We start from the raw sequence: 21,662 nt of genomic DNA, 5'->3' as shown, positions 1-21,662 counted from the left end.
TTCATCAATAGTCATACATTATATTGGCAAGTAGCAAAGGGAAAAATCATGTGTTTTAAAAAATATTTTATTTACTTTTTTAAAGAAAGGGGAGGGGGAGAAGAAAAAGGGAGAGAAACATCAATGTGTGAAAGATACATAAACTGGTTGCCTCTCATATGCCTCCAGCTGGGGACCTGGCCCACAACCCAGCCATGTGCCCTGACTTGGGATCGAACTGGCAACCTTTTGGTTTACAGGCTGGTGCTCAGTTCAAGAAGCTACACCAGCCAGTGTGAAAAGTCATATTTTTGATAAAACTCACCTAATGGCACCACAGAATGTAAAGCAGGCCTCTTTTTATAATTGACTGATTAAATAGCACTATAGGAAGATGGCTACATACACAGAACTGTCTATGTGAGCAGCTGCATAGAGTTTTTTACCCATTTATATATAAACTTGTCTTCTTCCTTACATTACTGATGAACAAATTAGCTAATCTGCTTAGTGAAATTTGAGATATTTCACCAAATACATACACCACGAACTGCAGTGTCTTTCTATGCATATAACTATTTTCCACTTTTTCCTCACTTTCCTTTCTCAGCTCAGAAATGTGTTGTTAAATACAGGTCCACCAGAAGTAACACCTGCTTCACTGTGGTTGGTAGGGTAAGAATATGAGTGTAATAATTTATAGTTTCAATTTGAATGTTTCACCTAAAATGTCATATGGTGTGCTTGAGTGTGACATTATGTTATAGAATTACATGCTTATGATTTTATAATAACAGATTTTGTAATAAAAAGGGGCATCATTTGTGCTGGATCCTGTATAATGATAAATGAAGTCTACACTCTTGACCATCCCACTGAAGAGCTTGTTTTAATTGTTATTAACTCTTATAGTGAAGGGAATAATGAAATGAGAAATGTGTTTACCTTGGGTTAGTTTTGAAAAAGCCAAGCTTTAGAAAATATTACAATCCAGTGTTTAATAACTCACCTCATGCAAAGAATCTTCAGTAAAATTAGGGACACTTTTATCTCTTGACGTAATTTCCCTTGAAGTCTTTCCCCTGAAACCGGAAACAAACTAATTTAGTGTTTGGGATAGCAGTGCAAAACACTGGTCGGCCACAGGCGGCAGCATTTGATGAGAGCAGATTTGTCTACAACCCATTCAAGCTGCACATACTCTGCTTTTGTTTTCAGTAAAGGTAGGGTCAAAAGTATAGAACCAACTCAAATTTTACACTCACTTGAATTGACCAACTGAGCGGACAAAGTAAAACTGTCTTGTAAAAGGTTCATCTTGTAGATTATACATTTTTGAGTTCCCTGCAGAGAAAAGGATAAACATCTGAAAACTTCCAAAATAGTTTAAGAATTGTTTTAAAATTATGGTATAGATACAACTTTTCCATTTTCTTACTTGAGCAAAATTTTGAAAATACAGTATTGCATTTGTTTAAAGAAACATATTTATCTGTTACTGTGTGAACTCCCATGAGCCAAAGAAAAACCCTTAATACACTGATATTCCCAGCCAATGATAGTGAGATAGCCTAAGGATTATCCAGATATGTGCACAGGTTCATTCACATTATTGCAGTGCAGACTCATATTGTTATTTAAAAAACAAAACAAGCCCTGGCTGGTGTGGCTCAGTGGACTAAGCTCTGGCCCGCAGACTGAAAGGTAGCCAGCCAGCTTGGGATGCAGGCCAGGTTCCCAGCTGGAGGTGTGCGTGCGAGAGGCAACTGATCTGTTTCTCTCCCTCTCCTTCTCCTCCCTTCCGCCTCTCTCTGAAATTAAAAACAACCATAAGAACAACAAAAAACACATGTACACATACACCCAACAAGGACCCCCGTCTAAACTATAACATCTTAAAAATACTGAGGTCTATTTGTTTGGCAAATACTGTTCTAATTCACATCAATCAAAAAAAATTATTCAAAGGTAGCATTTACCCTGATGTTCAGAAAACACTTAGAAAAGGGGCTGGCTTTGGAACATGAGGCAGAAGAGAACCGCCAGAGGCTGCTGCTCCTCTCCAGTGGGTGAGTGGAGGTAATTTCACCTTGAAGGTGATGCTGAGAGATGTCATCACAACCAACCAGAATCCCAGTATCAAAATACATAATAAATTAGGATGTAACGTGCATTTCTTTGGTGCCTCATCCCACCCCTTGTCATGACTAATCACATTTTTTACTCACAATTAATCAAAAACTAGCAACAACTCGTGAACTTCCAAATAAACCCAAGTTGAGAATTACATAAAGAATATAAGTTCTTACATTTTTTCCTGATCTTAACAGTAATGTATTCCTTGTGGTCTGTTTCACCAACATCATCTAATGTAGCCACACAGCTTGGTACTACCTGAAGTAATTCCATTATTTTTGAATTCTGCAATTTGAAAGGGAAAAGTTAGCAGTAATATTTTTTATTCTTTCTCAGCAGATAGTTGCCTTTTTTTGATCTAAGCATCAATATTAGTGTAGCTGGACAGAAGGGCTAAGAAGCAACTACAGATAAAACTTTGAGGCCAAAAAGCCTACTGGTCAAGAGCAGCCCTGCATTGGGGCCTGGCTCTGCCCTCTGCTAGGTACTCAGGCCCTGGTATTTCACTGCTGTGTGCAATTAGGTTGACAGTAAGAGGATCTATAATTTTAGAGTTACTTTGAGGTTATTGAGGACCCAGTGCATAGTAAGTACTCAATAAAAACATTCACCAATATCGTTGTTTGAGAAAGTGTTAAACTGAAAATCCGAATACTGTTAAGAAATGTCTGAAACTTAAAAGTTAATACAATAAGCCTATGAGTAGGCTGGCTTTATGGTAACTTTAACATGTCATTAGTATCATTTAGCAGCTTACGAGTTGTCTACCTTGAGTAGAAAACTAGATAAAGATTCAGCATGAAAACAGGAACAGTAAAGAGCTGCCTTCCCCCCAGGAGAAAAAGAGTCTTTCTTCACCATGCCTCCATGGCAAGCGTTCATGGGAGTGTGCACTAGTCATCACAATTCTCCATGCAAAACTCGGGGGGTTTAAAGTGACCACTGAACAAACTTTCTCTATCATGCTGCTCAGACCACACATGTATTCCCAGTACAGGGATAGCTGTGCAGGGCGCTGTCTTAGCATGCTACTTCCCTGTGAGGACCTGACTGCTTGCCAGACTAGGACCTCAGAATCGCAGCCAGTGGCCAGCGCCTCTCCTTGGGTCTTTGAAAACTGCCCCCAAAGGACTGACTCCTGGCTCCTGAGCAGCCCATATCTGACCAGGTGACCAGGGACAAGGTGTTCAGCCACACTGGCAGATGGCAGGCATACCAATTCAATAATCTGATTGTTGCTATTTCAGATCTGCTTAAACACAAGTGTTATCCGAAGTGCACTGTGAGGGAGCTTGCATGCCCTCCCACTTACCTGCTCAGCACAATCTATAGCTGTGCACTGCCTCTTGTTCAAGAGCTGAACTGATGCCCCATGAAGAAGTAGAAGTTCCACAGCAAAGACGTGCTTTTCTATCACAGCCTCGTGCAGTGCTGTGTTGCCCTTGTTGTTAGAGACGTTAATGGAGGCCCCATGCTAGAAAGAGAGACAATGTAATCAAAAGGAATGCTAAAGACCATTAATGCAGAATCTAGATGGGTGTTCACTATAAAATTCTTTCAAGTTTTCTATATGTTTGAAATTTGTCTTAAAATGTTGGCATTAAAGTAATAATGAGGAAAAGATTTATGTACAGAGATATTCATTGCAACATTTATAATTATGGCAGAAAAAAATAGAAGTCACATAAACGTATAGAGCAGGAACAGTTAAACAAACACTATATTGTACATCTTTGGCTATGCAACAATTAAAAATTGAAGTTTTTAATATCCATACTGCCCAAAGCAATCTATAGATTCAACACAATCCCTATTTAAGTATCAATGTCATATTTCACTGGTCTAGAACAAATACTCCAAAAATTTATATGAAACCAAAAAAGACCCCAAATAGCCTCAGCAATCTTGAGAAAAGAAGAACAAAGTTGGAGGGATCACAATACCTGATATTAAACTGTATTACAAGGCCACTTCAATCAACACAGTCTGGTATTGACATGAGAACAAACACATAGATCAATGGAACAGAGTAGAGAGCCCAGAAATAAACCCATGTCTCTCTGGTCAATTAATATTTGACAAAGGGGGCATGAGTATACAATGGAATAAAGATGGCCTGTTCAATAAATGGTGTTGTGGAACTGAACTGGTACATTAAAAAAAATGAAACCAGACTACCAACTTACACCATACACCAGGATAAACTCAAAATGGATAAAGGACTTAAGTATAAGTCGTGGTACCATAGAAGTCTTAGCAGAAAACATAGGCAGTAAAATTTCAGATATCCCAGGTAGCAATATTTTTGCTGATATATCTCCTATGGCAAGGGAAATAAAGGAAAAAACAAATTGGACTACATCAAATTACAAAGCTTCTGCAAGGCTAACGAAACCATCACAAAATGAAAAGGGAACCGACTGTATAGGGAAGCATATTTGCCAATGATACCTCGGACAAGGGTTTAATCTCCAAAATACAGGGTCTGGCACAAATAATGCCCCCTGTTTATTACAAAATCATAGACATGTAATTCTGTAACATAACAATATCACACTCAAGCATACCATATGACATTTTAGGTAAAATGTTCAAATTAAAACTAAAATCATTACACCCATATTCCTACCCTACCAACCACATTCAAACAGGCATTACTTCTGCTGGACCCCATATATAAAGAACTCATATTATTCAATGCCAAGAATACAAAAAATCCAAATAAAAAAAGGGCAAAGGACCTGAACAGACACTTCTCCAAGAAGGACATACAGAAGGCCCATAGACATATGAAAGGATGCTCAGCATCACTAGCCATCAGAGAGATGCAAATTAAAACCCCAGTGAGATACCACCTCACATCTGTCAGAACGGCTGCTATGAAAAAATCAACAAGTGCTGGCAAGGATGTGGAGAAAAGGGAACCCTAGTGTACTGCTGGTGGGAACACAGACTGGTGTGGCCACTGTGGAAAACAATACAGAATTTCCTCAGAAAACTAAAAATGGAACTAGCTTGTGACCCAGCAGTTCCACTGCTGGGAATATAACCTAAGAATCCCAAAACACCAATTCAAAAGAACTTAAGTATCCTGTGTTTATAGCAGCACTATATACCATAGCCAAGTGCTGGGAACAGCCTAAGTGCCCATCAGTAGATGAGTGGATAAAAAAAAAACCATGGTACATTAACACAATGCAATACCACTATGCAGCAGAAAGAAATAAGTAACTCCTACCTTTTGCAACAGCATGGATGGAACTGGAGAATATTAATGGCAAGTGAAATAAGCCAGTCAGTGAAAGACAAATACCATATGATCTCCCCTATAAGAGGAAACTATTGAATGAAATAAACAGAACAAGAGACGTGGAGACTTCTGACCAACATGGAGGCGTAGGTAGATACACTCTGCCTTCTTGCACAACCAAAAGGGCAAAAACAAATTTAAAAACAACCAGAAGTGCCAGAAAACTGAACTGTATAGAGTCTAAGGAGTGAAAGAAGAAACATTCATCTAGACAGGTAGGAGGGATGGAGAACAAGCAGCCGGAGCAGAGAGGATGCCTGGCAAGGCTGTGGCTAGCAGACCAGGGTGGGGTGAGGTGGCAGCTGGCAGATCAGGTAGTCCCACATTTGTTAGTGAATAAATCGGGAAGAACAACTGGGGAGGAAAACAGACCGAGCAACCCAGGGTTCCAGCATAGGGAAATAAAACCTCAAAAACTCTGGCTCTAAACCTGTGGGGGTTGTGGTGGTGGGAAGAACTCCCAGTCTCACAGGAAAGTTCACTGCAGAGACCCACAAGGTCCTAGAAGGTACACAAACCCATTTACCCAGGAATCAGCACCAGAAGGGCCCAATTAGCTTGTGGGTAGTAGGGGGAATGTGACTCAAAGCCAAACAAGAGGTGAGCAAACCATACTGTTCCCTCTCTGACCTCTCCAACACAGCACACCACAGCGCAGCCATGTGGGTTGCCCCATCCTGGGGAATATCTGTGGCTCCACCCCTTACAACATAACAGGTAGGAGGAGACAAAAAAAAAAAATGGCCCAAATGAAAGAACAGATCAAAGCTCCAAAAATAGAACTAAGGGGTAAAGAGATAGCCAACCTATCAGATGCAGAGTTCAAAACAATGGTAATCAGGATGCCCACACAAATGGTTGAGTATAGTCACAAAGTAGAGGAAAAAGTGAAGGCTATGCAAAGTGAAATAAAGAAAAAGGTACAGGGAACTAACAGTGACAGGAAGGAAATCAGGACTCAAATAAATGATTTGGACCAGGAGGAAAAGATAAACATTCAACCAGAACAGAATGAAGAAACAAGAACTCAAAAAAACTGAGGAGAGGCTTAGGAACCTCTGGGAAAACTTTAAACATTCCAACATCCAAAACATAGGGGTGCCAGAAGGAGAAGAGGAAGAACAAGAAATTGAAAACCTATTTGAAAAAATAATGAAGAGAGCTTTCCCAAACTAGCAAAGGAAATAGACTTCCAGGAAGCCCAGGAAGCTCAGAATGTCCCAAAGAAGTTGGACCCAAGGAAGCACTGCCAAGGCACACCATAATCACATTACCCAAGATTAAAGATGAGAGAATCTGCAAGAGAAAAGGAGACAGTTACCTCCAAAGGAGTTCCTATCAGACTATCAGCTGATTTCTCAAAAGATACCTTACAGGTAAGAAGGGGCTGGGAAAAAGTATTCAAAGTCATGAAAAGCAAGAACCTACATCCAAGATTACTCTATCCAGCAAAGCTATCATTTAGAATGGAAGGGCAGATAAAATACTTCCCAGATAAAGTCAAGTTAAAGGAGTTCATCATCACCAAGGCTTTATTATATGAAATGTTAAAGGGACTTATCTAAGAAAAAGAAGATAAAAAATAAGAACAGTAAAATGACAACGAACAACTATCAACAACTGAATCTAAAAAACAAAAACAAAAACCAAACAAACTAAGCAAACAACTACAACAGGAGCAGAATCACAGAAATAGAGATCACATGGAAGGTTATCAGCAGGGAGGGTGAGGAGGGAGAATGGGGGAAAAGGTACAGGGAATAAGAAGCATAAATGGTAGGTACAAAATAGACCAGGGGAAGTTAAGAACAGTATTGGAAATGGAGAATCCAAAGAACTGATATGTATGACCCATGGACATACATGGAATTAAGGGGGAGAAATGAGGGAGGGAGGGAACGTGCAGGGTGGAGGGGAATAAAGGGGAGAAGAAAATGGGACCACTGTAATAGCATAATCAATAAAATATATTTAACAAATAAGCAAACAAAAAAGAGACAATGGAAAACATGGCACAGACTAACAGTGGCCAGATGGAGGCAGGAGGGGGATACTGGTGGAAAGAAGGGGAAGGGACTAGTCAAAGAACACATATGACTGACCCATGGACATGGACATGGACAACGGTGTGGGGATGGACTGTGGGAGTGGGGAGCGGGCTGAGCGGAGGAGGGCAAAAGGAGAAAAATTGGGACAACTGTAATAGGATAATTTTTAAAAATAAAAAAGTTCACAAAATAAAGTGAAAATTAAATTTCCTCCATAAAAATTGAGATTTTAATAAAAAATTTTGTACCTTAAGTGAAAATAGGCAAGAGAGAAACCAGTATTGATCTAAATTGTGCACATTTCTGCAGTCCACCAACATGAGTTGCCTCTGAGTAATAAGGTTATGACAGGCCAGTTGGGTTTCCCCTGCTTTAAATTCTTTGATTTTTTGTTCTATAATCAACACATATAACCTTTGTCAAGAGACAAAAAAAGTGACAAAGGACATTCAGCTGACACTAAAGGTAAGAGTTTGACTTAGCCTCGTACAATTCAATCTACCCTGCAGGTAAACGAGGCAAGATGCAAACCTTTGCAAAAGCAGAGTCGGCCCTTCACTCGGCCTCCCAGGGGCAGCACAGACCCTGAGACCCATTTCCCACTTGAGAATCCCCACGTGGAAATCTCATGCAGAACTCCTCTCCCCAGGGGCAGCGCAAAGACATGAGCGGACCCCAGCCATCTGCAGTGCGCTGCCAGGGGCCTGCCACCTGACGAGATGCCCATCACTGACAAGTGTCCACAGCTTCTGGGCTGTGGGGGCCCTTACCTGTAGCAACAGTGCTGCGACTTCATGGTGGCCACTGGAACAGGCATAAAGGAGAGGAGTGTTTCCACTTACATCCTTTTCATCAGGTTTTGCGTTGTAATCTAATAGATACTTCACCACCTAGCCCAGAAAAGGATAATTTTCAGCCTTAATTAAAATTGGTAGGGAGAGCCCTGGCTGGTGTGGCTAAGTGGACTGAGCACCAGCCTGTGAGCCAAAGGGTCACCTGTTTGATTCCCAGTCAGAGCACGTGCCTGGGTTGCAGGCCAGGTCCCTAGCAGGGTGCACGCAAGAGGCAACCACACATTGATGTTTCTCTCCCCCTCTTTCTGCCTTCTCCTCTCTCTAAAAATAAATAAATAAAATTTAAAAAAATTGACAGGGAGAAATTCTCTGACTTGGTATCCTTTTGACTTTTCTCTAAGTTAATCTAGAAGGCTCTTTAGACACAGGCCTGATCTCAGGAGAAAGCGGACCAGCTGAAAGGGCCTGGGGGGTGAGCAGTTAATATTTGCTGAGGGTGGACCATGTGCCAGGCACTCATTTTCTTTTTTTTCATCTAATCCTTCGATCTAGTCCACAGAGAGTGAAATTACAACCCCAGTTTCACAGATGAGGAAGCTGAAGCTTGAAGCACTACGTGAGGTGCTAGGAGAGAGACGGAAGCCCTGAAATATGGTTCCTGACTTTGGAAGGCTTATTTACATTAGAACTACTACGGGAAAATGAAAAAAATGTAGAATGTAGATAACTTTCAAAATGGAAAAGGGGACTTTGAGAAGGGCGATCAGCCACAGTTCTCTCTTGGCGCCCTCCAGAAGGCTGTGCTCTATGAAGCACCAACCTGTTTGGCCCAGACCAGGGGCTGCAGAAACAATTGGGTGCTGACAGGTAGCCAGAGCCCTCAATGACCAATCCCCAAGCTCCAGAGAGAGCCCTCTGGGGCCAGAATCGGAATGGCAGCCTCTGTGCCATCCTCATGTGACTTGCAGTGGGAGAGGGTTGGCTCCACTCCCAAAAGCATCAGAATTCTGTGCTCTGTGGTTGAGTGGTCCATCCATGTGCACCTCTGAGTCTCAGGGCTGGGAGGAAGGAAAGGGGCTGGTGCTCTGGGCCAGCTGTCAAAGTCCTGCTCCTCTGCTGCATTCCCAAGTGAGGTTCTAAGTGAAAGCAAGCATCCTAACACTCTGCTTGAGAGACAACCCATACCTGAAAGTGGCCTTGCTGACAGGCCAGGTGGAGTGGGACAGCTTGGTTTCTGTTTCTGGCACCCACACTGGCACCATGCTTCAAAAGGAGGGGGATGAGTTCCGCCCGACCGTGCAGGGCAGCAATGTGCAGTGGGGAGGAGCCGTCCTGGCTGGTCGTGTTCACACTAAGCCCATTGGCAGGAATCTTTGCCAGCTTCTGGTAAGAGCAGAAGAGGGAAACAGAAGTGCCATTAGTATGTAGGAAACCAGGCTGAAGGAACTGAAGCCATCTGCCCCCTACAACCCCTCAGCAAAATCCTCACAGTGGGATCCAGAATCAGGCTGCCCACAGGTGAATTCCAACTACTTTAGAAAGGTGTGGAAGTTGAAGCATTAAATTTCATCTTCAAGATAGCAACCCCTAAAATAATACTGTGTTATGCCAAGGCAATGCAACAGGGAAGGGCAGGTCTGTTCAGCAGCTGCTGCTGGAACAGCTGGGTATGCATGCATGGGAAATTGCACATCAGCCCCATCTTTCACCAAAACAAAAATCAAAGTGCATCACAGACCTAATGCATATGCTGCAACTATAAAACCTAAAGAGAACACAGAAGAAAACCTTTGCAACATTGGGATAAGCAAAGATTTCTTAGATAAGACACAAAGCAAAAACATAAAGGAAAACTATGATAAACTAGGCTTTAAAATTATAAATCTTTGCTCTCTAAAAAAGACTAAGAAAATGAGCCTTCCCACTTTTCCTGGGGACAACGTGGCCGGGAGCAGAGGTGCCAGATTATGGGCGAGGTGTAGAGATTATGGACAACGACTGGCCAGGGAATGACTTGAATACATTAGTGTACCCACAGCACTATTCTGGAGATGTGGAGTATGTCCTCATGTCTCATGGTATAACTGTGACAGAACTGAGTGGCTGGCTAAGGATTTTATAAAAGATATCAGATACTGTGACATTATGGTCCAGTGTGTGCTTACAGGAGGTTACAGGTTCTGGGCTAATCTTGGAGAATACCTTAAGAATATCAGTCCAGACTTCTGGCCAAGATGGAGTCAAGACTTCTGGCCAAGATGGAGGCATAAGTAGACACACTGTGCTTCCTCGCACAACCAAGATAGGGACAACAATTTAGAAACACAATAACAACCAGAACTGATAGAAAATTGAACTGTATGAAAGTTGGACAACCGAGGAGTTAAAATAGACAGGTTCATCCAGACCGGTAGAAGGGGTGGAGTCGGGCAGCCGGGCAGAGGGGTCAAGGCACAAAGAGCATTGGGACTGGGTGCGTAACACCGCAGTGGACCGTGAGCGCACAAGCAGCGGCTGGAAAACCCCGGCTGAGGAGTGGCAACCAGCAGACCCAGCGATATGGCAACTGTGAAGCAAGGCACTGCGCCGGGAAATAGAGGCTTGGGGCACTGATTGAAAACACCTGTGGGGGTTGAGGCGCAGGGAGAGACTCCCAGCCTCACAGGCGAGGTCGTTGGAAAGACCCACAGGGTGCACAAGCCCACCCACACGGGAATCAGCACCAGCAAGGCCCAGTTTGCTTGGGGGAAGCAGCAGAAGGGACTGAAGTCTGACAGAGAGTGGAGCAAGTGCCATTGTTCCCTCTTGGACCCTGCACCCGCATACAGCATAACAACCCAGCGACTGGGGTGCCCTGCCCTGGTGAGCTCTGCCCCTCATACATAACAGGGGCGACGAGACCAAAAGATAGATAGAGAGAGAGAGAGAGAGAGAAAGAGAGAGAGAGAGATGGCTCAAACAGAAGGATAAATGAAAGCCCCAGAACCAATCCTTTTAAGCAATCGAGAGATAGCCAACCTATCAGATGCACAGTTCAAAGCACTGGTGATCAGGATGCTCACAGAATTGGTTGATTTTGGTTGCAAATTAGATGAAAAAATGGAGGCCACAATAAGTGAAATGAAGAAAAATGCACAGGGAACCAATAGTGATGGAAAGGAAGCTGGGTCTCACATCAATGGAGTGGACCAGAAGGAAGAAAAAAACATACAACCAGAAGAGAGTGAAGAGATAAGAATTCAAAAAAATGAGGAGAGGTTTAGGAATTTCCAGGACATCTTTAAATGTTACAACATTCGAATTATAGGGGTACCAGAAGGACAAAAGGAAGAGCAACAAGTGGAAAAGTTATTTGATCAAATAATAAAGGAGAACTTCCCCAATCTGGCAAAGGAAATAGACTTCCAGGAAGTCCAGGAAGCTCAGAGAGTCCCAAAGAAGTTGGACCCAAGGAGGAACACATCAAGGCACATCATAATTACATTAGCCAAGACTAAAAGGAAGGAAAGAATCCTAGAAGCAGCAAAAGAAAAGGAGGCAGTTACCTACAAAGGAGTTCCCATCAGACTGTCAAATGATTTCTCAAAAGAGACCTTGCAGGCAAGAAGGAGGTGGAAAGAAGTATTCCAAATCATGAAAGGCAAGGACCTACATCCAAGATTGCTCTATCCAGCAAAGCTTTCATTTAGAATGGAAGGGCAGATAAAGTGCTTCTTAGATAAGATCAAGTTAAAGGAGTTCATCATCACCAAGCCCTTATCTTATGAAATGTTAGAGGGACTTATCTAAGGAAAAGAAGATAAAAATATGTATAGTAAAACGACAGCAAACTCACAGTTATTAACAACCACACCTAAAACAAAAAGAAACTAAGCAAACAACTAGAACAGGAACAGAACCACAGAAATGGAGATCACATGGAGGGTTAGCAACAGGGGAGTGGGAGGAGGAGAGAGGGGGAAAAGGTACAGAGAATAAGTAGCAAAAATGGGAAATGTAGAAGCTAAAGAACTTATGACACATGGACATGAACTAAAGGGGGGAATGTGGGTGGGAGAGGGTGAGCAGGGTGGAAGGGAATGAAGGGGGTAATGGGACAACTGTAATAGCATAATCAATAAAATATATTAAAAAAGAGAGAACTGCAAAATAAAAAAAAAAAGAGCATCAGTCAAAATTCAGATAGATTTGTCCCTGTGAAGGTGGATTTCATCAGACTAAAAAGTTACAGGCAATAATGAACAGACCAAACAGAGCCAGAGAGAATTTGATTACAGCAGTTTTATGGAATAGACAACTTGAAAACCCTCTTGTTACAAAAATGCCATGTGAAATATAACTTAAAAGCCCTTTATTTTTTTGAAATATTTTCCTTTTGTATTTAAAAAATAAATTAAAAACTATAAAACAAAGATCCCTGAGACCCTCATATCCACTCCCTCAACCTTCCATGGCTACTCCTCCAGAATCGGGTGCCCAAAGAGACCTTTGTTCAGCCCCACTCCAGGGCCTGAACCCCCAGCAAGTCCCTGTGAGGGAACATGGCCAGATAGAGCTTGGTCAACACCAGCAATGGGGAGTTTTAAAAGCCCTTTAAATGCTTACTGGCGCTCCCACAAGATAAAGAAACTGTGACCTGAGATATTAACTAACATGTTCAAAGTCAAATACCTCATAAATGGAGGATCTAATATTCAAACCCAAGCTCAACTCCCGAGCCCAAGACTGAGACCACTAAAACATACCGTCTCTCTGGAGACGTGTTGATGTGTAGAGATACGTTAGGCTAAAGGGAGAGAAACTTCACAAATAAATCAGCACCATTTTTTCCTGAGCTTAACTTTGATATTTACTGAAACTGATGAAGATAATCCCAAAATTCCTAGAAGAATGAGAATATTTATAAATAATTAACTGCTCATTTTTCTGAAGTGTTTTATATGGCATATTAATAAACTAGGGAAAATTACCTTCTAAGAAGATAAATAATACATATTGACCAAGACAAAGAAAATGAAATCCTGGCTTATGTTGTCAACTTGGCTCAAATAAACTCTTGTGAAAATTCTCAAAAAAAAAAAAAAAGAAAAAGAAAGAAAAGGAAAATAAAAGTCAAATCATCAAATGGTATAAAATATTTGCAACATGTATATCTCAGAAAGGACTTGTATTAATCAGAATTAAAAAATAAACAAAAACTCTTACAACTCAATAACATAATCCAACTTTTAAAAAAATACGCAAAAGATCTGAAAACACTTTTAACAAAAGAAGACAGCTGAATGGCCAGTCATTAAACGTGAAATAACATCTTTAGTTCTCAGGGAAGTGCAAATCAAAGTCAGGGGTGACAAAACCACAGGGTCAGAAAAGAGATGAGTGACTGTGGGGGTGGAGGGGGGGGGACAGGATAACTAGGCAGGGGTGGGAGGGGCTGTTTGGGGCCATGGAGATACTCTGCATCTTCCCTGTGCTGTTGGTGGTTATGAGACCTTGAATTCATGGTCAAACCTCATAACATTGTTTGCTACTGATCTCCATAGCTCACCTTCATTTTTTTCAGGAAACTACCTTATTAGTCACAGTGGTTTTAAAATCAATCATGTGATATAGAATAATCAATCAGTAATGAAAAGGGTAAAAAAAGCTGATCTATAAACCATGTAACTAAAAAGAAACAAATTGTGATACTGAGTCATACATTCTGATGGCGGAATTACCTTGTCGATGTTTTCTGTGACTGATCAAGGATTAAACCTTTGGTTATCTAGTTTATTTTCTGATGATTAAAAATGTCACCACTTAACTAAGCAAAATTAAAGGGTGAATTTTACTGCATGTGAATTATATCTCAAAAAGTCAAAAACAAGTAAGTCGGTGGGGCAGAACACTACACAGCACCATGGCACACTTACCAGGATGACGGCTGAAGTTAAAAAGTCAGACCACCCAGTGCTAATGGAGGGTTGGGGCATCCGGAACTCTCACAGGGTGCTGGCTGGGCTGCAGAAACGCTACAGTCACTCACGAAAGCTGGCTGCTTGCCTTATAGAGTTCAGCATACACTTAGCTGTATGACCCAGCAATTATGCTCCTGGGTATTTATTTACCCAAGGGAACACATTTATACAAAGACGTACACAAATATTCACAGTAGCTTTATATACAACATGGATCTCAAAACCATTCTGCTGAGTAAAGAAAGCCAGACTCCAAAGTGTGTCCAGTATGGTTCCTTTCACATATGATTCTAGAAAATGACATTGAGTCTGTATGACACAAAGCAGGTCAGTGGTTCTGTTTGCAGCACGCATATCTGACAAACTGTGCCTGCGCCGGGAGGGAGAGTTGCTGCACGGCAGCAGCAGGGAATTCTCAGAGATGATGTGGTGATGGCTTCATGGGTGTACACATCTGCAGGAACTCACCGAATAGTATACTTCACATGCGTATACAGTAAGTCCTCACTTAACATCATCGATAGGTTCTGTGATGTTAAGCAAAACGAGGTAAAACAAAACTCGTTTTACCACCGGCTAATTGATAATAAAGAAGAGTTAAGTTCCTACAGCATCTCATCAGCATTATATTGAAATGACATTATTTGAGGACCTGCTATACTCTATTTTATGTAAATGATACTTCAGTAAAGGCTTTTTTTGTTTATTTTTTTACTCTAAATACACCAGAGAATGGGGTTAGGAGGAGTTTTAATTTAATCACAGACATGAAACAATTTAGTTTTGTGTCTTTTTAAGAAGTTATAAAAAGACGAAAAGAGTTTTTAAAAGCGCAGGGAACATAAGGCTTTATCCAATAAATTCAACAGATACTGTAATGTGTAATGTGTAATGTGTTTTACGTGTCTCGTTACTGTGCAATGAACGCACTGGGGTGAGGAAGGACAGAGTGCAGAAAAATGAGAAAGAACCACAGGGAGATGCAATAACCGCCTCTGGCTGCACAGACTCATGACTGGACCTGGGGGCTTCATTCCTCCCCATTGTATCTTCTGAAACATCACCTGCCTTTTTAACCCTGGTTTTCATAGCCTCCCACCTAGGGGGAGTGACTGTTTGGACTGTGCATATCCAGAAGCATGGGCAAGGAACAGAAGTTGCACAGCCCTGTATACCCATCACCCTGCACCTGAAAAGCTACATGTGAATGAAAATTAGAGTCATTTCAGTATTCTTAGGTTAGAGAAACCCACAGTGAAGCTTTTTAAATAAGGTAGTATAATTTTGCAATCTAAAGGAGAACACTACTCTGTTTTGTAAAGTCAAATTAATTTTCTCAGTATGGAACACACAATGAGTTAGAGAGCTGGCACACGAGCACACACTATGCACACAATGCTATTTGCAACTGCTCGAAAGAAAACGAAACACTTAGGCACACATTTAACAAAACATGGACAGGATCTGCATGCTGAAAACCACGAAATGTTGAAGAAGAAATCAAAGAATGCCTAAAGACTCATCACAGTAAAGATGTTATTTCTCTCCAAATTGATCTACAGTTTTAATGCAATTACTATCAAATTTTAACAAGGTTTTGTGTAGACAGAGACAAGCTTATTCTAAAATGTATATGGAAAGGCACAGGCCCTAGAATGCTAGCTAAAATGATCCTAATTTAAAGAAGAATAAATAGGAAGAATCACTCTACCCGATAGTGAGGCTTACCATACAGTTGCAACAATCAAGCCGGGGTGGCAATGGCGGAGGGAGACACACGCAGAGCAGTGGAGCAGAAGAGAGAGCTCAGAAACAGACCCATACCACACGCAGCCAACCGAGGTCCAGAAAGCAAGAAGGTGGAGGAAGGACTGCCTGTCAACAAATGGTGCTGGAAGAGTGGACATCCACAGGCAAAAAAATAAACCACAGCCTAAATCTCACACCCTGTACAAAATTTAACTCAAACTGCATCAGGGACTTAAGTGTTAAATGTAAAATTATAAAACTTTTAGGAAAATAAAACAGGAGAAAATCTTTGGAACCTAGAGCTAAGCAGAATTCTTACACTTAATACCAAAAGCACAATCTGTAAAATGAAAAATTGATAAACTGGACTTCTAAATGAAAACATGGTTCTGTGAAAACCCATGTGGAGGAGCTACAGGCAAACTACAGACCAAAAGAAAATATTTGCAAACCATGTATCTGACAAAGAGCTAGAACCTAGAACACATAAAGAACTCTTAAAACTCAACAGTAAAGAAAGAAAGCAATTAGGAAGTGGGCAAAGGAAACGAACAGACAATTCACGGAAGAGCATATATAGATGGCAAATAAACACATGAAGAGGCTTGATGTCATCACCTATTAGGGAACACAAGAATGGCCGAAATAAAAAGTAGTGACTAGAGCAAACGCAGCTGAGGATGTGGAGAAATTGGACCGCTCATACACCAATGCTGGGAAGGTAAAAGAGTACAACCCCTCTGGAAAAGTCTGTTGGTTCCTTGCAAAACTAACCACAGAATTGCCATCTACTTATCATGAGCCAGCAGTTGCATTCTTGGGCATTTACCTTAGAGAAATTAAAACTGTTATGCTCTCACAAAAACTTGTACACAAATGCGCACCGCAGCTTCATTTGTAACACCCCACACCCAGAGTCAACCCCGTGTCCTTCACCAGTGAGAGGTTAAACTGGTGGGGGCACGTGCATGCCTGGAGTGGTGCCCACGGTAACCGGACCAACTGTGAACTACGGGCAACAACTGGGAATCGCCCTTGTGAACGAAGCCAGTCCCAAAAGGTGACGCGCTGTTTGATTGCACTTAAACACTTTTGAAACAGAGAACAGATCAGTGGATGGTGGGCTGGGGGCAACAGAGGGCAGCAGGTATGGTTATAAGAGGGCAACCTGAGTGACTTCCTGTGGTGAGCGAACTGTTCTGCACCTTCATGTGCTGGTGGGTACACAAAGCTACAAATGTGAAAAACTGGATACAACTAAGCACACACACACATACACAAGCACAGGTAAAACTGGGGGTATCTGAGTAAGGCGGATGGATTGTTTCCATGTTGATATCCTGGTCATAACACTGTTCTGTGGTTTTCCAAGCTGTTGCCAGTTAGGGAAGCTGGATGGTGCAGGTGATCAGTCTGCCACAGAGGATGTACCAATGTGGGCGCAGGTCGTGGCAATGGAACTTGAGCACAGCCTCTCCAGGGGAATGAAGCCATGTGCACGGAGACCCTCAGGTGTGTCTATCTGTCAACTCCTGCCTGTGGCTCGGGGGCCCAGAGAGCAGGTGAGACACCGAGCATATGTGGATAATCCCTGCTCACTGGCCTCCTGTTCAGGAAGCTGGCAGCCCAAGCCAGGTCTTGTACTAGTGTCAGCCTCTGTCCCCCGAGCTAACGAGCTAACGAGCTAACAAGCCCCACCACACCTCAGGAGTACCCACCACCAGCCACACAGGTGTTAACTGGCTGAGAAGCCGACAACTTCCTCTAGAAGAAAAAGGAGAGTTTCCCTCCTATCACCACCTCCATCAACAGAAGCAAAGCCCAACCTTTTGAGCTGGAGCACATTTTGGGCACTGGCACAAGGGGTGGCAAAATTCAAGATCCGCAACACCGACAGCATCGTCCACATCATCTAGGTCCTCTTCTGTCCACTCCAAAAGGTAACGCACCTGGTGTTGTAGAGTAAAGAGAAATAGGGGCTCAAAACTCATCTTTGTAGCTCCTTTGTAAGCTACAGTTTCTTAATCCATCTCTCTCTTCCTCTCCCTGACAGCTGCTGCTCATGAAGAGTCCAGGGGTCACAAGTAATCAACCCTTCCTAAGCCCTCTTCATGGTGATATAGGTTAAGCTACCATTTCCGTAGCTTGTGTTAGAGGTTCTTCTTTTCTATCTTAAAAAAGCGCCAGAGTGGTGCTGCTTCAAAACCCTGGTCCTGGAGCATTTGGCAAGTCAGTTCTCTTTTATCTAAGAAGAGATAAAATCACTTTCAAAAACCAGCCCTCCCCACCCGCACCAGGGAACTAAGTGCCAGAGGCCAACAATGTGTTCAGGGCCACACAGCCAGGAAGTGGTGGCTGCAACCCTACACCAACAGCCCCCCCCCCCCCCCCCCCCCCCCCGCTGAGAGCACAGAAAAGACCTCAAATAGGTCAGATTCATGTCCCAGTGAAGATGAGTTTCTGGGATGTTAAGTTTGAGAAAAAATCTAAGTGCATACCTAGGCCTGGTCCTAATCACTAAGGAAGTCAGCATGTGCCTGCAAGGGCTGACACAGGGCTCCAGGGACCCCTCTTTGACCCCAAGTGTCTCTCCCCCAGGTCCCCTTACATCCCAGACAACAGACACCAGTCAGGGTGGACACACTAGGGCCTTGACTGAGGGGCCTCGTCTGCCAGGCTAGCTGAGAGACCAAGGGCAGGGTCTTTGTTGAAAACAGGAACAGGAAGAGGGACGGGAAGGTAGCTGAGGGGCAGGTGGCCCCAGGCAGGGCACTGGAAGCTCTCGAATATGTAGATTAGTTTGGGGGTCCCCACAGCACTGGGCTGCCAACCTCCTTCATAAGTGACCTCAGCCCCCTCACTGCCCACAGAAGAGAGCAGACATGTCACGACACAGGGACTGTGATAATCTCTTCTCCACATGTGCCACTGGCCCACACCACAGCTCAGGGCGCCTAATGACGTCCGCCTTTGCTGCCCGCAGAGAATGCTGGGTTCTACTGGGGCTGCTCTTGGGAGGAGCGGTGCCACATCAGCCAGATGCAGACACGTGTCGGCCCAATGGATTCACAGTGGCCTCTGGGCAAAGCCTCACACACCAAGGACCACACTTGGATCTCACTATCTCGGAGGCTCTTATAATCAGACCCTGTAATTTCTGTCCACCACTCAAACTCAATCATCAGCGGAAAGCACTCTTGAAACACACGTGGCGGTAAAGCTCTCTTGTAACCTCCTCATTTGCTGAGCACCTAGTTTACTCCTCTTACAGTGGAGGACAAAACAAAAATCCCTTTGGGGAAGCCAAAGGCAGGCCAGGGAAACTGCCTGTGGGGATCTCGTGGAGGTGACCTCCACCCTCCAGGGATCTTATCATAAGAGGTGCCCTGCCATGTTACAGGGTACAGCCAAGAGGGGGGACCCCAAATAGGCATTTGAAATGGGGTCCAGAACTTAAGGTGTCCAGGAGATTTTAAGGTGTCTTCACCCCTTCCCTCACAGGTGTGAGTTGGAGGAAGGGGCACACAGAGCAAGAACATGCAGGGCAGCTTTGCAGTTAATCCATGGCATGGTCATTTAGCATACCTATAGCCTTTGGCTGGTCACTTAGATATGCTAAATAGCTATGACCATGCTCAAGGCCAGGGGGATGGAAAGGGATCTCCCCCTCAAGATGTGACGGGGGGGTGGGGGGGGTGGGGGGGGTGGGGGGGGGGCAGGTCCCCTGAGTTACAGCGCCTGCGTGGGAGCTGGGAGAAGATTGGCTCCATGACATGGGGTGACACCTGCCCAGACCCACGATGGCGACCAGAAAAACTGGAGAAGACAGCAGACTGAGGGCAAGTGTGCCCAAGTGTAGGAGGAGTCGGAAATGGGGCTGCAGAAGAAGATTGGTGCGGGGATTTAAACCCAGACATGGCAGCCATTGAGGGGGAACCATGCGGCTTTGGACAGAGTGGGGACTCCCCCTTCCCGCAGCCCTGAGGAGGGGAACCACGTGGCTTTGGCAGAGTGGAGACTCCCGTGGCCCTGGGAGAGAGGACCACGTGCCTGTTCCAGAGTGGGGACCCCCACAGCTTTAGAAGGGGGAACCACCACCTGGTCTTAGCAGAGATCCCGGCGACTCAGCGGAGGGTGCCGGGAACCCAGGGAGGTCTCCCAGTCAAGATGGAGGACTAACTAAGAACCAGAGGACTGCCTGAGCCATGGACTTCCATTTCCTTTTCCTGAGATACGGTACTCTGGACTGGGCAAAGGGGGAAGGAAGGAAAGACTGTGTGTGTTTGTGGGTGTTTTTAGGGACTTTAGGATTTTTGATAAAGACATTAGGTCACTACTTTAAATTAGTATAGCATTAAATAAACATTTCCTTTCCTTTTCACGAATCTCTGGCATTGAGAGACGTCTTTCCTAGGGCGGCGGACATAACAGACCCGGGGCCTTCTTTCAATAATAGTATATCGTCCCAGGCCCCCCTTGTTTGTTCTGTAACAGCCACCCAACAGTGAGGATCAGCACAGACACCTTCCCTCCCACCTGGATGTCCTCAACAGGTCCCCCCAGATCAGTCAGCACCACCTGGGCCAGACACCTGCTCAGGACTCCTTGGAGCCCCAAGCCTCAGACTGCAGCCTCCTGGCCCAGGTGTCCCAGCTGCCTGCAACTTCTGCAGGGCCACACTAACACCCTCTGCGCTCTGCCCTTGCCTTCACCACCTCCTCCTCACCCTCGACCCCCTCTGCTCACCTTGCTCCTGGCTAGTGGGCCCGGGCTTTGAGCCCACTCTCTGTGACCTCGATGTCAGCTGGTCTCTTGCCAACGCCTCGCCACCCTCCCATATGACTGTCTAAGAGGCATGGACATGCTCATTATGCAGCTTTATGTCCACTTGTCTCCTTATTTGTGGTGGAAACATCACATTGCCATCACCAACAGTTATGAAACACACCATCTTCTGTGTGAGAGTGCACAAGGAAGCCACATGGCTCCTAACTGAACTGGAGACAAGAAGCAGAAGTACCGTGATTTTAAATTGAGAGCGAGCTTTTAGAAATGCACTTCTACAAACTCACCATTTCTAGATCTCCATCAGCAACTGCTCTTAAAAGTTTTTCTACCTTAATAAAAGGAAAAAGAATGTTAGAAAAATACTTTAAAAAATAATAATAAAGCCCTGGCTGGTGTAGCTCAGTGGATTGAGCAAAGGCCTGTGAACCAAAGCATCGCCGGTTTGATTCCCAGTCAGGGCACATGCCTGGGTTGGAGGCCATATCCCCAGTATGGGGTGTGCTAGAGGCAACCATACACTGATGTTTCACTGCCTTTCTTTCTCCCTCCCTTCCCCATCTCCCTAAAATAAATAAATAAAGTCTTAAAAAAAATAATAAAAATAATAAGTCCTGGCCAGGGAGCTCAGTTGGTTAGAGTGCCATTCTGATATACCAAGGTTGTGGTCAGGGCACACACAAGAAGCAACCAATGATACATAAATAAGTGGAACAACAAACTGACATCTCTCTCTCTCTTCCACTTTCTTTTTCTCTAAAATCAATCAATAAAAAATAAAAATAAACAACATTCTGAAAGCCTAGTAGCTTTCATTTGTCTTTTTTCCCTAAGATTTTATTTATTTTTAGAGAGAGGAAAAGGGGAGAAGAAAGAGAGGGAGAGAAATATTGAGTGGTTG

General features: G+C 43.6%; 1 protein-coding gene across 2 annotated transcripts in view; it reads right to left on the bottom strand.

Moving 5' to 3' along the window:
• ANKRD27 (ankyrin repeat domain 27) overlaps positions 1 to 21,662 on the bottom strand; it is a 57,894-nt gene that overhangs the window by 2,017 nt on the left and 34,215 nt on the right. For both annotated transcript variants that reach the window (XM_045818801.1, XM_045818802.1), the window contains exons 21-28: positions 21,049 to 21,093; positions 17,803 to 17,925; positions 9,453 to 9,650; positions 8,244 to 8,363; positions 3,428 to 3,589; positions 2,289 to 2,400; positions 1,245 to 1,323; positions 989 to 1,061 (exon numbers count right to left, since the gene is read on the bottom strand). In XM_045818801.1, coding sequence (XP_045674757.1) covers positions 989 to 1,061; positions 1,245 to 1,323; positions 2,289 to 2,400; positions 3,428 to 3,589; positions 8,244 to 8,363; positions 9,453 to 9,650; positions 17,803 to 17,925; positions 21,049 to 21,093 — 912 coding nt within the window. The remainder of the gene's footprint in view (positions 1 to 988; positions 1,062 to 1,244; positions 1,324 to 2,288; positions 2,401 to 3,427; positions 3,590 to 8,243; positions 8,364 to 9,452; positions 9,651 to 17,802; positions 17,926 to 21,048; positions 21,094 to 21,662) is intronic.

This window comes from Phyllostomus hastatus, unplaced genomic scaffold (genome assembly GCF_019186645.2).
Source record: "Phyllostomus hastatus isolate PE091 unplaced genomic scaffold, TTU_PhHast_1.1 phas_scaffold_345, whole genome shotgun sequence".
NCBI classification, from domain to species: domain Eukaryota; kingdom Metazoa; phylum Chordata; class Mammalia; order Chiroptera; family Phyllostomidae; genus Phyllostomus; species Phyllostomus hastatus.
This window is presented reverse-complemented; position numbering and strand designations above follow the sequence as displayed.